The following is a 17,471-nucleotide window of genomic DNA, read 5'->3' on the forward strand; positions in this document are numbered from 1 at the left end:
TGTAGGCAGATTATAGATAGTCTGTAAGCTATATAAACTATTAATCGAATATGGGATGCAATACATATAACTTTTGCAATACATGTTTTGATATATTATAGAAATATTAGATATCGATTAAAAAAAATGCTAAGCTAGTATAAAATCGGTTATACTCTATTAATAAGCTCTAAAAGGATCGGTATAATAACTAGATCCTGATTTATTCTTATAGCCAGATTGCAATTTCATGTTTTCTCGATATATAAAATAGCTCAAACTTTTCTGGAATGAAAAAGCCTTATTCTGATCTTTTCATTATAGAATACATTAAATGGTTTGGTAAAGTATATATATATTTGTAGATAGGTTCTTAGATATATAATATATAGCTATATTATTAATATATTCGAAATACTATATTTTATTTTGATTAAAAAGCTTAATAAGGTAAAAGGTATATAAGATAAAAAAAGTAATAATCCTTAAAGGGTATTATATACAATCAGAAAATCCTGTATTATAATTCCCTTAAGTCTTATACGCATATATCTTTTAGTCAGAAATAAATCAATAAATTACAAAAGCATTATAGACCAACCCTGCTTCTTTATATATTATAGAAATCGTTTTTAAGAAATACATTATAAACACCTTATATATCCATTATTACTAATATAATCACTTTACCAATTACTAAAGTAAGCTTAGTATTATAAGTAAAGACAGTTATAAAATCAATATCAGTTCTTTTTAATAGCACTCTATAATACTAAGAACTAATAATATTATATCTTATAACTGTTTATACAATTTGACTGGCAATATATTTTTCTAATTCTTTTTTAATATATAATATCAATATAATTAGTCTTTATAATTTCGGGAATATCCTATCCTTTTTATTAACCTTAAATAGTATAACTATTTTAATAAATTTCTATTTATTAGGATAATAATTAAATTTAAGACAGATTGTGAAAATCTTATATATTATACTCTTTGTATTAGGTTAGTATACCTTAAGAAGACAAACAATTGTCTAATCGATTCTGGATAATGTATTCCTGACTCTTATTATATGTTTTTCTATTTCCTTTATAATAATTATTCTTTTCTATAATAAAGTTATTTAATAGTCCTATTTCTATAAAGAGTTGTATTATAGATTATCTAATACTTTAAAGCAGTTGAATATTATTATAAAGAGTGCTTTAGCTTTTTCTTTAATATTAGTAATTTTTTGGTTTTTGATTATTAAAGGAAAGGCTTTGAGATTTACTTTTGGGGTTAGCTTATGCTAATTCATAATTTTATATAATTCCTGATTATTCTGTATATCATCCAAGTACTTAATTCAATAGACTTGTTTTGATATTTGCACGACCCTTTGTAGGTTCTATTGAATAGTTACTATTTTATTAGTAATTTTAGTTTTCCTGGTTTGTATATATATTCAATATGTCTCTTTACACTTATTAGTTTATTATGGGGATAATTGATAAGGTTTGCGGCCTTTCTGCTCTACAGCTACTACAAAAGCATTCAATATATTTGTGAGTTTGATGATTAGTTTGTTAATATTATAGGTAAACTGAAAATCCGGATTCTGAAGATTTGCTAAATGATTAATCATTATACCTATCAGACAGGATAAATCTGAATTGTGTATTTGGATATGTGCTTGTTTGTATTTAGAGATTCTTTGTTTGAGATGATAATGATTTGAGTAATATAATCGAAACCGTTATACAGATTGTTATTGATTACTATTATAGCAATAATCAGATTGGAAAAGGTCAGGTCTAGAACATATCCCTTTATATATATAGAGATACCAGAAGTCCTGATATACTCTATTCCTTGTTCGGTAGTCTATTATACAAGTGTATCACCTTGATTGGCAGTTACTACTTCAGATTCCCATAAATTATATTTAGTATTAAAGTTATTTTCGATAATTATACCAATTCCTAAAGCGATTTCTAATTTGAGTATATATTCTATTATCAACAAATCAAGTGGGGTGTGGTAAACATTAAGAATCGAATATCTATTAATATTAATCTAAAGTAGATCCTTGCTTTTGATTTGTTTTATTTATTTGATCTTTAAATTACCTCCTTTTTATATATAAATAATCATTTGTAGCTCATACTCAAAACCATTAACCACCCCCCAGATATCGATTGGCTAATATCGATTATATGCAATATGATTTTGGATTGCTGAATTATTGTATAATCGGGGTTTTTGAATATAAATAATATCCATATCAGCCTCTCCAGCAATCTATAGAAGGATAATAGATTGGAGTGTCCACGCCCCTATATATAATAAGATAAAGTATATTGATATTCAATGGTATTATATTCGAAAAGATATGATTGATATTAAAAGACTAACATATTATATGGATTCCAGAAACTAAATAATAGTCGATATCCTTACAAAACAGCTCATATATCCTGGCTTTATAATTCATAAAAAAGGTTTAAAATTGAATTTGAAATACTAAATACAAATATATTAAAGAAAATCAATAATTACAATTTAATCAAATCAGTCATCTTAATCGATTTGATTGATTTAATTCAAATTAATTAAATTAATCAAATTACCAAATTAATCAAATTGATCAAATTAACCAAATTAATCAAATTAACCGGGATACGATGACTCTCACCTGTACGTGGTGTATCCTACGAACCTTCGATCGTGTGATCGGAGAGCTAAGTAGAATTAGCTAGAGCTGGGTGGTGGTTGTACATTAATCAGAAACTGTACTGGAAGCGAAGGTATACACAGCTGATCACCAAAAAGTAATCACAAAGATACTCGAAACAAAGAACTATTAGTAAAACGGAGATAAAAACCATTCGATAATAAAAAGAAAATGAGAGCAGAATTAATGCGGAATTATGCCTTTACGAATCTATATAGAAAGCAGAGTCAGAGTATATCGCAATAAAACATTTACAAAGTGGAATTAGTTTTTGAAATAATGGATAATAAAGCTTCTATAATATAGCTGAGTCTAATTAAAGTCTGTGTTAGGAGTAGGGCTGATATCCTTAACTTGATAAACGAAAATTGATAGAACACCTCTAGGGCGTTAGTATATAGAGTTTTCATAACCCAACAATATATATGATCTGCGGGTATACTGGATCGGATATTTACAAATGATAAAGAGAATAATAAGAAGTATATAAAGGCTAGAATAGTATTTACTGAGGTTAGTGAGAGTATATATGGAATAGAAGAAGGAACGTTTTTAGTACCTTATTTCTGAGTACATAGGAGTAGTATAGCAATGGAGAAGCTCCGATATAAGAAAAACACTTTTAGTAAGTTATACTCAATAATGCTTGATTGGTATTATAGCAACAAAGGATTTCAGGCAGAGGCTAATCCTACGATATATATATACAATGCACTCCTAGCACTTTACTTTTAATTATAAATTATATATTAAAAGAGTAGATTTTACAAGTAGAGCTTTGATTAATGGATTGGAAATACTATAGAAGGACTGCTTGGTTAGGGGTTTAAAATAGCAAGCCTGTGAGATATAGTTGGTCTTGTTGTGTAGGAGAGATTCGGCAAGGTAATGCGAAACGATTATTAGTTATAAAATATAGCATATAATAATAGCGATAGCGATACTATCTATATAGCTCGAGAGGATGGATGTGTGTGTTGGTCTATAATCGGATATTATAGAGTAGAGGGCATAATGGAGATATTAGATAGGCTTAAGAAGCAAACAGGAATAAAGATGTGAAAAAATGGTTTTGGTTCTGATCGGAATTTCTGAAGGTAATTATACAATAGGTAGTTTAATGTAGTCAGAAGATTCTACAGAAGCCTAGTACTAGTGGCTTTATCATAAGTGAGCCGGGAAAGCGTCTGTAGGTGTAGCGAACCTACTTTGTATTATAATATATTCTAGAAAGTAGTTATAATATAATTCATTTCTGCCGGGGCCTGACCAGGTCACTGTTCGCCTTCTGAAGGCTTGCTGGGACTTCATTGAACTGGTGATTGCTGGGATCTTTAATAGATGCCTGTAACTTAGCTATTTTCTAGATAGATAGAAACAAGTAAAAATGATAATAATCTTTAAGATTGAAAAAAAAAACAAATCGTCAGTACAATTCTGGCGATCAATAGCCCTACTCTTATATATCTCAAAGGATCTGGAATGTATAATCGCTTGACATATCTTATGAACCGCAATGATAGCAGGTATATTCAGCCCCCAGCACAATGAAGCACTCCCCAAACAAGCAGTAATAGACCTAGTCACTTCGTTTATACACAATATCGAAAAGGCCTTTACCTATAAATAAGAAGTCACAATAATTACACTGAATATATAAAGCGCATTTGATGTACTCCTACCGAATAAACTATTGAAATACATACACCAGTAAGGGTGGCCCCGTTTCTTTCTACAATTAATTCAAGCCTTTTTAAGCAACCGTTTAATAAAAGTTCGGCTAAAAAACATAATTACAGAATACAGCTATATCAAATACGGCACTCTGCAGGACTCCCTATTCTCACCCATACTATATATTCTATACCTTACTAAGCTTTTGAATCAAGATACCAAACTACACTTCGAATATACTGACAATATCTACATCTACTACACATCCAAAAACATTCGTAAGAACATTGATCTCCTCAAATACGATCTCCACCAGATTTTCCAGTAGAATAAACAAAACCATATAGTATTTACACCAGAAAAGCTAAAGATAATATACCTCTCCCAAAAAAGAAAAGTATACACCCTACACCTAAAGATGAACGATAAGATAACAATCCGCTTAATCAGCAAGATAAACAATGAAACTATTTAACCAGCCCTATACTAGCTGGAAGTCTGGTTTGATCAAAAGCTCTCCTTCAAAAAACATATAGTAAAACGAAAAGCAAAAGTCTATAAGATTGCAAGATACATTAAAGAGCTTGTACAGACATAACACAGCCCACTAGCTGCAATGCTGCACAAGGCAATAATTATTTGTATCCTCCCCATTATTCTTTATAGATTCGAAATATGGTATATAAACCAAACAAAGCTAAATCGGGTAGAGAAAGCCATCCATAGTACAATAATAAGTATAAGGCTGGATAGTTATATTACCAAAATCGATCGAACAATTATCCTAGCAGTAAAAGGAGTTCTATCTATTTGGTGCACAACTCCGATCATTACGATCCTGAGAGACTCTGGACTACCACCCAGCAAGCTAGTACTCGAACAGATATAAATAAGATTCGTGCTCCAATTCTACAAGGTAAACGAAAACTATTCACTAGTAATTCGTTTAGTGTAAACACCTCAACACAAGATGAATAATACCAATCTCCACAGATTAGCCGGATTGATTCTGAAAGTATTGAGACTAATATTTTCTCCATTACATTTCTCTATAGAGAGCTGTAAAGATTTTATAGAAAACATAAAAAAAAAGTAGTCGTGTTTAAATTCATATAATAATAGAACTGTCTGCCTAATAACTATATTATAATCTTTTTGAATAGTATTAAACAATACTATCAAGAGTAAAAGATAATCGGCTATAGCTATACAATCTATCAGGGATAATTTTCAATAATATCCGGTCATGGGGCGATTAATCCGCTCTCATACATTTTCAACACCGAGGTAGTGGGCATTCTAAAAGGATTGAAGCACACTATCCGATTAGAGCCAGCTAGGCAGATCACTATATACATCAACAATATCTCAGTCATCTAGTATATCAGGAGCAACACCTCCGACTCATCCCAATAAGTGTTTCTGCACTGTTATGAGATTATGAGGAACAGACAAGTAGCGATCTGATGGTTGCCTGGATATACTGGAATCCTTGAAAACAAGAAGGCCGATCGGCTTGTCGATCTGGGCATTTACAGCAATCGCATCGAAAACAATAACTCATTATTCCCTATTATTAGTAGGATAAGCTTAATAGTTAGAACCTTTAGACAAAGGGTAAAACAGAGATAATAAAAGCGAAATGAGATTACTTTCACTAGTTAATATTATTATTGGTACTTTAGTTATCAAGTCAAGGAATCTGAGGAACTTGCCCTCCCCCGCTCTATTCTTTAGCGACTGATAGTGTTCAGAATCGGACACGGGGACTTTATATCCTACCATTGACACTTTCAGTATAACAACATTATCTCAAAATACTCCTATAGATATAGCAAAGAGCCTAAGCATCTAATACTCTGCTGATATTCTTATACCCAATTTGATAACTAACCAAACAAATCCGGCTTAATTTTGCGAAATACAAAGAGTATAATCGACTATTTCTTTTTTCTTTTAAAAACCCTAATAGACTTTATAATCTTTCTAGTAATCACTAATCACTTCAAGCAATCACACTTAGTTTTTCTAGAGATCCTCTGATCTCCTACTTTTATATTGCCAACCAGGGCTGTACCCCCTTTAGAGCCACTTTCCCCCCTCCATTACTGTATATAAATTGTATTAAACAAAAACTAACAATATAAAGCCCTCTAACTAGCTATAAACCTAAGCTATCCAATATGAAGTGAATTGAACAGCACTGATATTGTAAGCGGGAGACAAACAGCAGGAGTGCGTACAGTGCTTCTAGCCGCTTCTCCCCCAGTCTACATTACAACTATAGAAGAACGGAACGTATGGCTATGCCGGCACCCCCGCTAGCATAGTCCATCCCTAGTACCCCCTGGGAGGTCGTGGCGAGCCCCTGCAGCTTGCCCCCTGGATGTAAATTAAAATAAATAAATAAATAAAAATAATCAAATTAACCAAATTGACTAAATTGATAAAAATCATCAAATATACCTATTTCAATAATTTCATTAGATTTATTAGATTTATTAGATTTATTATATTCATTAGATTTATTGAATTTATCAAAAATTATCCAAATTGATCGAATTGATTAATTTATTATAAATTGACCAAATTGATCAAATTGATTATTTTAAAAAAACCATATAAGATAATAAATAAACTAAAGATCTATTTATATAAGATTAGATTTCAAACACAAACAAAGCCTGAAAACAACACACAAATTCATCAACGGATACTAGCTATACTATAATAAATCATATTGAAGGAATCTTATAATACCATAATATCATTAATATACGGTTGTAAGCAACCTATTGCGCCACCAAGCACATCGAGTTGCAATCCAATCGCTCTAATAATAACAACAATAATCATATCGATAATTGAAGTGAATGGAGATAACGATATACAATCTATTTATAAAACAATAACCAATTAATTCTATAAGGAGAACAAAAAGCAATAAGTAATCCTAAAGATTATAAGTACGATTAATATGTATATTAAAATCCTAAGCAAGATGGAATTGAGTTATACTGATATACTAAGGTCTATATGTATTGATGGTATAATCAAGACTATAAGATAAGCTAGATCTATATAGAGAATCCCTATATCAATCACAAAAGTAATCTTAAAAGGAATTACTAAATTCTATATTGATATATTTAAGATTGGAAAAGTATCTTAAATATTGAAAGGTGCTAAAACAAGTATACTCAAAACAATAGAGATAATATAAGAGTATGAACGATAGAAGCGAAATAGTTGTATAATCTTTATAAAGATAGAAAATGAATAATAAATGATTACTAATAATCTCTTCGAATTGTAACTAAAGATTATAGAAATAATTCCTAAATTAAGGTTTGAATTGATTCTTTTGTTTTATTGTAATAGAATAGGGTGAACTCTGGGATATAAGATATTAAAGAAATGCAAGAACCTTTTGCAAAACAAAAATCGTATATAGCTGATCATTGTGCTTAATATAAATGATACTCAAGCCGTGGAGATCTAGTACAATTATATTATACTTCAGGTTTCTTATAATACACTAAGCACATTCATAATACTTTCAAACACAATTATTCGAGAAGAGATTAAGGTGTAAATAGAAAAGGAATCAATATAATATAGAATCTCTAAATACAGAGTGAATCCTTTTATAAAGAGAGTCAATTGAATTGTTAGTTTTAAGAAGATAGTAAAACCATTCCGGTTATTTAATGTTAGTAAATATTTGAAGCCTCTTGATAAATTACAATATTTTCAATTACAATAGTATTTCAATAAGTATTAGCTATATTATAATCTATATATATATTATCACCCAGTTTGTTATTTTAGGTATAGCGAACTAATTACTAAATATATTGATAAAAAGATTTATGAGCAATATCAAAATGATATTTAATATACAGGATACCTAGAACCTTTTCAATCTATATATAGCAATTATCTTGTAGTATTATGATTAGTCAATAAAAAACTGATTAGGCTTATTTACCAATAAATAAAAGAAGTCAGGATTATTGATCGAAGGGAGACTCAGAAAGTATATAAGGAAAAGATACCTATTCCAATACCAACCAAACAGCCTCAAGTGATTATCCCCAGACTTTCTGTATCAGGGGCCCGCATTACTACTTATAAGAATAAATAGCAATTAATAAATCGATTACCTAAACAGACTCAATCAGGGAAGAGCCTCTTCAACAATTCGATTCACACCCTGAACCATAACTCTCCGCATTGTATTAATAAAAAGGTAAACTATAATATAATAGTTATAACTGAAAAAGCCTTTTTATCTCCTAACTTTGAAATAAGTAAGAAAAGTGAATCAAATATTGACAAAGCTACTACTATTCTTGTATAAGTTGTACAATCAATACAAACTCAATAGAGAAAAGAGGACTTACAATTATATAAATGAATATAAGGTGTGGACACTTTAATTATATTATTCTTTTATAGATTATTGGAGAGACTAATATAGATATTATCTATATCCAAGAATCCTAACTATACAATAACTCGGTAATCCAAAATCATACCGCATATAATCAATACTAATTGATTGATATCTGGGAAGCAATTGATGGTTTTGAATATAGGCTATAAGTGATTATCTATATATAAAAAGGAAATAATTTAAAGATCAGATAAATAAAGCAGATTGAAAACAGGGATTTACTTTAAATCAATATTAATAAATACTTGATCTTCAATATTTATTATACCCCGCTTGATCTGTTAATAATAGAATACATATTTGGATTAGAGATTGTTTTAGAGATTGGTACGATTATTGGAGGTGATTTCAATGCTAAATATAATCTATGGGAATCTGGAGTAGCAACTGCTAACCAAGATGATATACTTATATAATGAATTGCCGAATAGGGAATAGAGTATATCGGGATTCCTGGTGTCTCTATATATACAAGAGGATACATTCTAAACCTAACCTTTTCTAACCTAATCACTGTTACAATAATAATCGATAACAACCTATACAACAGCTCTGATTACACCATTCAAGTTACTATCATCTCAAATAAAAGAATCTCTAAATATAAGCAAATGCACATTCGGATATACAATTCAGATTTACCCTGCCTGGTAAATATAATAGCCAATTGCTTAATAAACCTTCAGAATCCGAATCTCTGATTTACTTATAATATTGACAAACTAATCACCAAACTCATAAGTGTACTGAGTGCTTCTGTAGTAGTTGTAAGGTAGAAAGGCTGCAAACCCTACCGATTATCCTTGTGGTGGATTGATGAGTGTAAGGAGGTATATTGAATATATATATAAACCAGAAGAACTAGAATTATTAATAGAATAGCAATTGTCTAGCAAAATCTATAAAGGGTTATGCAAGTATTAAAATGAGTCTATTGAACTAAATACTTGGATGATGTATAGGATAATTAGGAACTATATAAAGTCATGAACTGGTACAAGCTAACCCTAAAAGCAAGTCTCAAAGCTTTTTCTCTGGTAATTGAAAACTAGGAGATTATTGATATTAAGGAAAAAGTCAAAGTACTTTTTATAACAATATTCGATTGCTTCAAAGTATTGGATGATTTATAATACAACTTTTTATAAAAATAGAACTATTAGATAACCTTATTATAGAAAAGAATAATTATCATAAAGGAAATGGAAAAATATATAATAGGAGTTAGAAGTATGTTATCCGGAGTTGATTAAGTAATTGTTCGTTTTCTCAAAATGTACTAGCTTAATATAAAAAGTATAATACATGAGATTTTTATAGCCTACCTTAAGTTTAATTATTATTCTAACAAATGGAAATTTATTGAAGTAATTATATTATCTAAGATTGATAAGAAGGATAGGATATTCCCGAGATTATAAAGGCTGATTATATTAATATTGTATATTAAAAAAGGACTAGAAAAATATATTGCTAATCAAATTATATAAATAGCTATAAGATATAACATTATCAGCTCTCAGTATTATAAAGCATTATCGAAAAAAGCCGGTATTGATTTCACAATTACCTTTATTTATAATATTGAGCTTATTTTAGTAATTAGCAAAATAGTTATATTAATAATAATAGATGTACAAAATATTTATAATGTACTTCTTAAAAAACAGTTTCTATAATATATAAAGAAACAGGATTAGTCTATAGTATTCTTATAACTTATTAATTCATTTCTGACTGGGAGATGTGTGTATGTAAGGCTTAAAGAGATTATAATACAGAATTTCCTGGTTGTATATAGTATTCCCTAGGGATTATCACTTTTCTCTATCCTGTATACCCTTTACCTGACAAAAAGACCATTGTCCTCCGCAAGGAGCCTGGCTGGTTCAGTGGTAGAGTGATCGGGTCACTCTCCTACTGTTCTACGACTTATGGCTATAGCGATCTGATCCACATGGATCCACCCTATATGCCGCCTCATAGGCCACCTTAGTGTGGACCTCCTGACACAGCTCCACTGAGCTCCGACAATCTACCGCTAACCCTAATAGAGCTTTTCTATTATGGGCCGCAAAAGCGATCGATCGAATGCTGAGGGGGAACTGATCCCCCCTCCAGCCGCCACCACTGCGCCTATGCGCCATTCCGCTACTCAGCGGAACCATCGTTCCGGCTGCTCCTCTCGAGCGGCCCAATAGCCGAATCCTCCGCTCCTCTGGAGCACCATCACACACACACCCGCTTCTTTGAAGCGGCACACCTGTACACACCGCTCCTGTCCATAAAACATGGTTCTATGACAGAAGTAATTGTACAATCAGAGCGCTCCTCTCCATGAGCAGAAGGAAGCGCTAGGAATATGGGGCCAATCAAAAACGGCCCTATTTGCGATCATTACACTGGCTTGTTTAGGATATATAGAAGGAACTGGGTTTACCCTGTGAGGTTTTACTAGCGTGCGCATCAGCGCCTTTCTGTATTTGTAACTCTAGATCTAGCCACGTCTTTCATACCCCTCGGGAGGTCCTCTACAAGACGTTAATCACTATAAATAAATAAATAAAATAAAAAATATACCCTTTACCTTGCTAAGCTTCTTAATCAAGATAGAGTATAGTACTTTGGATATACTGATGATATAGTTATATATTATATATCTAAGAATCTATCCACAAATATATATATGCTTTGCTAAACTATTTAATGTATTCTATAATAGGGAAATCAGAATAAGGTTTTTTTCGTTTCGAAAAAGTTTGAATTATTTTATATATCAAGGAAATATGAAATTGCAAACCTGGTTATAAGGATAAGTTGGGATTTAGTTATTATATTAATCTCTTTAGGGTTTATTAATGGAGTATAATCAATCTTATATTAACTTGGCGTTTTTTTTGATTAATATCTAATATTTCTATAGTATATCAAAATGTGTATTGCGAAAGCTATATATATTATATCCTATATCCAATTAATAGCTTATATAGCCTACAGACTATTTATAGTCTGTTTGCGAAAAGCAATTATTATCTGTGTATTCCCTGTTGTTCTTTTTGGTTCTGAAGTATAGTTTAATGAGCTATATAAACAATACCCAAATACAGGTTATATTCCAATCAGTACCGGGATCAAGAAATATATCAATCTAGTCAGCAAAACGATTCACAATGTGATATGGGGAGCTTTACCTATCTACAAAACGATCCCAACAATCACACTCCTTATAGAAGCTAGTCTTCTAACTGAAATTGTTATACTAAAGTAAGCCAGATTGAGATTTGTGTTTCGGCTTCAGATAGTAAATGCACAATACCTACTTATAAACCGATTGAAGCTATACATCAGGAAGAGAGAATAAAGCACAGATACTCTGAAAGGTTCCAATACAAAACTGCAAAGAATAGAATGAATAATCCCTGCCACCAAGCATCTCAGACTCTTACAATTTCATTTCTCTCCCAAATACCGTACCGATTCAACAAATAGTATGGACAAAGAGGATATTGCAAAAACATTTAAGGAATAATAGAATTTAATTCCCCAAGAAGACTACTCTATGTTTTCAGACAGGTTTGAACAATATAACAAACACAATTACTGTATAAGGTACAGCTTTGCAATTTATTATGGCAAGCAATAGATTAATAGTGGCTACAACTGTATATACAAATAGTTGCATGTTTTTGATACTAAGACAATCAGCGTGTAGCGGGGACTAAAATATCTCCTGAGTATCATTAATTACCTTTACCAGGAACAAATATGGTTATATATTGATAGTATTTTAGTAATTTAGGGAATATGAGAAAGCATTGCTGTTTTTTTTTAATAAATATATTACAAATACTATTAAACAATGTAACACTACAATATTATAATCAAATAGTCCTTTGGGTATATTGAGATTAAAGGTAATAAGGCAATCAATTACCTTATTAATTAAAACACAACTGAATTGCTTAACCCTAACCCATCCTGTCTTCTTATAGTTAGCAGTTCCTGCTTTATCCTATATATCAAATATCAATACTCTAAGAATAGATAATAAAAAAAAAAAGGAATCTAATCTCTGAAATATATAATACATAAAAACCAGTATATGATATCTTGAAATCGGAAAGCCTTAAGCTCTCTCGCAGAATATTATATAGACTCATAGTGATACGGATTGAATATAATGACTTTGCAGCTTATTATATTAAATTCAATTATAAAAATAATATGAATATTTGTATATATAGAATTGAGAAAAGCTCATTACATTTCTTTTAATATTTAATTAATAATTAGATACACAGCGATTGGCTATTTGTATCAAATCGACTTTGATCTAAATGGAATGCGATAGTATATATCAATTATATCCTACAAATACAATATAGCTTTATTAACCTTTTCGCTAGATCCAGATTCTATACTAGAATATACTCAAACTACACAAAACTATATGAATTCCAATTTGCTCTAATACCCTGAGGATAAGCTTTCTACTCTAATCAATTTAAAACCTATACCGAATAATTATAAATACTCCAAGCACTTTCCTGATCGATAATGATCGATCTAATCATTTATTAATACCTGGATAATATACAAAATAAAACTCTTTAAAATAGAATTATAAATCTTTAGATAGAATAGCTACAGAATTGCTATAAGTAGTACTAAACAGGGAAATACTAAAGGTAACAAATTTCTAATTAGCTAATATTACACTACTATAAGCAGCTGGAACGCTAGCAACTTGTAGGCCCACTCCTTAGTACATCTAGAATACCCCTTGGGAGGTCAGATATTAGACGTTAATTACTATAAATAAATAAATAAATAAGATTAGATTTGGATTATTTATTATACTAAAAAAATAACTTTATAATCTGAAGATAATAAATCTGAAGCAATCCGTTAATATGCATATAAAAAGGATTTTACAAAAGTAGATTGATATTCGAATTACTAAATAAATTAAATCCGATCTAATATAAATAAAGAAAACAAAATTCAAATAAAAAATATTCTTATATTGTAATACAATATTAAATTGTAGAACTATCGAATTTCACTAAAGATATAAATACTATAGGCAATTCTGAAATATTGATATTATTATAGGAATTAATAAAGCTCTTTACAAATATATATATATAAAGAATTTATATAATTTAGATAATAGATTCCTATTATAAAAGGGATATTGGAAATCATATGTATAGTATGTGTATAGCATATGCATACTACTATAAAACTCCTTTTTTAGACTTTCTGGATATATAGATCCGATATACATATTTCAATATATCACTCCTTATGCGTAACTTACTGTCTATTTCTGATAATTTTATTATACTCTTAGATAACTTATAGCTTTATATTTTATTGAATATATTTATTATTAAATATTGAAGTTGTCATAAGATGAGTTTAAAAATGTACACGATACAGGGACATACACGATGTAGGGATATCGGTTACCGAATGACAATGTGAGTGGGGGATAGAGACACACCGACCTCGCTTAGCCATCGAAACATCGGTACATCAGCACATCAGCACAAGGATTGATGAGACTAAAGATGCTTTAGGGAAATATGAGACCTAATTGATTATACAGCCGGCCCTTGTATGAGTAGGAAAATGATGTTCTCCAATGAGAACAACGTACTCTTATAACAGCAACAGGCCCGTCAGCTTCTGGACTAATTATACCCTAGCCCCCAATAAATTGGAGTGGCCGTGTACTTTATATTTATATTAAGCATAGCTCCACAGAGCAGCAATCATTCATAGTAGTAATACAGTCCCACAGCACTTACGACCCCGCGATAAATACCTATCTTAAGTTAGATGAAGACTAAACACATATAATCCCTCACGGACATTCTGACAGGTGCATGCATATATTGATGGGTGGATAAAAAAAATCAACCTGTTTACTACAAACTCCCCAAATATGGAGCTTATCATCCTTTTCGGACTAGAAATAATCCTCCTCCACATAGTTCCGGTCACGTACAGCAACCTTGACGTGGTGTAACAACAAACTTTGATCGTGGTTTTTGAATCTCGAAGTCGTCTCTTGGTCAACCTGAATGTTCAACACAGGTAGAAGGTAAGCAAGCGTAATTTTGTATGTCAAGAGTATGGAAGCTCTATCGTCTGCTACACTGTGGTACATGTCAGTTTAATGTAGCAATGAATCCGAGATGTTACTCACGTTGATGGCCAATTTTCCCCAATGTGATGAGGAGGAGAGAAATCCTGAAGGAAATTGGCTGAATTTTCGACTGTAGCCTCTTGCCTATCCACATCTCTCAGAATATCGACTGTTGAAGGCGTTAGAATTCTTATCAGAAATGCGCGAGGGGCACGTCCTTGCAAAAATGCGTACTCACAATAGTTCTCTAAAGATTCTTCCAAAACCCTATGCAGCAAAGGTAGATCATTCAGACCTTCATATGTGCGCAACTTAGGGTCTCCAATCTCTCGACGTAGCGATTCAAGATCCAGTTGCACACAGGCTTGTACAATTGTGTGAGTAAGAATCTACATATCCTCGTCAGTACATGACTGTCTGGTATATTTTTGTTTTAAGAATCACTAACAAGTAAAGCCTGATTTGATAGCTTGAGCCATGCAGACAGAATTGCTTCAGCGACAACCGAAGACTTGACCTGTTCTTTACCAGGAGCAACAATTGCGGTCCGCAAGAATTTGGGCTAAATACGATTAGCAGCTTTCTTTGTGAAATATGGGGTTACAGACCAGTTTTTCTTCTTCTGCTTGCTCTAATGCGAGAGCTAGTCGCTGGATTAATATATGCTTTGCGCGCTCATTTCTAGTAACGATGAAATGGACGGTTCTTCCAAGTCAACTCGTGCGCACTCAGAGGTTGTAGAGTCTACTTACGGAGCGATAAAAACGGGCACATATTGTTGCGTATTGTCAGAAAGCTCCATGTCGAGAGCATATCGGATCAGTGACGAGGCGAAATCTTGCTCGCGAGCTTGAAAGGGCAAAATGACAATGAGTAACGGAACAAGGGAGTGTATGAAAGGGTACGTGAAGAACTGGGCTTACTCACCTATCTGACCAAAAAAGATCGCAGTCGATGCCGCAAAGACCGAGGGTTTTAGCAACGCGCGTAGATTCACAGATTTCCAACCTGCCCGATTAAATGTTAAGAAGGAAGGTGATTAAATTGAAGGGGCCAATTATTGCGGAAGACCAGAGTCATCAGACTTGAGGTGACAAATTCGCATGAGTATAAAAGATTCACGACGTACCATTATAATACCAAATTCTGCCACTGAATGATGATCCACGGCCAGCTTCTGTCAAGATGTTTTCTTTAATTGAAGCCTGGAGACCAGGCGCCACATATTCTGATCCATCGGCAATTGAACAGAAGCTGCAGTTTTGAGATTGTTTGCACCTGGAATGGTCATAAGCATGGGATGTCATATTTCGTTGTGATCGTGTTTAAATTTACGGCCAGCTCAGTGCATCAAGATTCAGTGGAAGCTTGAAATTTCGAAGAACAGAACAAACATGAATGAGTTTCCCAAAACAAACACGGGTTCGAATTAACCGAAAGGCTGACAGCACAGGTATTAAAAATGGGTAGTGTAGGGTTGCATGCATGCATGCATGATATGATAGATACACTCTGTTGGTATCAATTTGGTTGATAAGTGTAAGTACTTTAGTCTATTATGGTTGTATTCGTTATTGATCATTATTATCTATGGGAAGCTATTATTTAATATAGTGAAGTGCTAGCGCCACGCTAGCTAGTACAGTGTCCTCTTTGATCACATGATCGATATCCCAACACACTCACATTGACTTTCCTACAACAGCTTTTAAGGATAAAAAATCCGTTTGATATTACAAAAAGCGAGCGAATTGCATTATACCAATTCACTGTCACCCTCCATCCCATTCATACTAGTTAAGCAGAGTGTAACTTCAAGCTGACTTCTGGCCCAAGGAAAATTATGCTCCTATTCTTGATAATCATGGAGGAATCCTGAAGAAATCCTGATGGGAAGAACGACGCAGCTTAACACACTCTCATGTAAGCAAATCTTTGTACTTTAAATACCTATTGATTCTATCTTTGAAATTAAATTTTATCGTCATCGGCTGCTTTACCATATACTCTCAAGTTTACTCTTACAATCAATATTCGGTCGACTTGCTTTTGCGATATACTTGAACGGAACAACTAATGGGATACCTATTTCTGTCCTGGCCCAGACGCCCATAGCTCCGCCTCCCCTGGGCGTTGTATCAAACTTCGTCGATCCGCCAAATCGAGGAACAGCTTTTATCATTATAAGAGGGGTCTTGCTACCTGTTGTTGCTCTTTTTGTAGGGATACGTTTGGTCACAAAGCTGAGGATCCTCCATCAAATTGCATGGGATGATAGTATGTTTTCTGATTTAATGATTGATTCTTTGAATTTCGAGCAATAATACATGCATCTATAGACTAGTTACATGCTATACAGCTTCATGTTTTGCTTCAACGGTAATAGATCTAATTTTTGCCTTCAAATTATACCAAGTGATTGGAGATTGAAGAAGCTAATATGATCACCAATCTTACATAGATATTTCTAGTTGTTT

General features: G+C 32.1%; 1 protein-coding gene across 1 annotated transcript; it reads right to left on the reverse strand.

The window, feature by feature from the left end:
* Positions 1-14,642: 14,642 nt before the first annotated feature.
* EAF02_009686 (uncharacterized protein) lies at positions 14,643-16,355 on the reverse strand. Its single transcript, XM_038905734.1, has 7 exons — positions 16,124-16,355; positions 15,922-16,002; positions 15,747-15,843; positions 15,603-15,699; positions 15,443-15,556; positions 15,055-15,383; positions 14,643-15,004 (listed from the first exon to the last, which is right to left on the reverse strand). Exons 1-7 carry the CDS (start codon positions 16,299-16,301, stop codon positions 14,815-14,817), a joined length of 1,086 nt encoding a protein of 361 aa, XP_038754474.1. The 5' UTR covers positions 16,302-16,355; the 3' UTR covers positions 14,643-14,814.
* Between the last annotated feature and the right edge of the window lie 1,116 nt (positions 16,356-17,471).

The sequence above is a fragment of the Botrytis sinoallii genome (assembly GCF_014898435.1).
Source record: "Botrytis sinoallii strain Bc 23 chromosome Unknown BSIN_021, whole genome shotgun sequence".
NCBI lineage: Eukaryota > Fungi > Ascomycota > Leotiomycetes > Helotiales > Sclerotiniaceae > Botrytis > Botrytis sinoallii.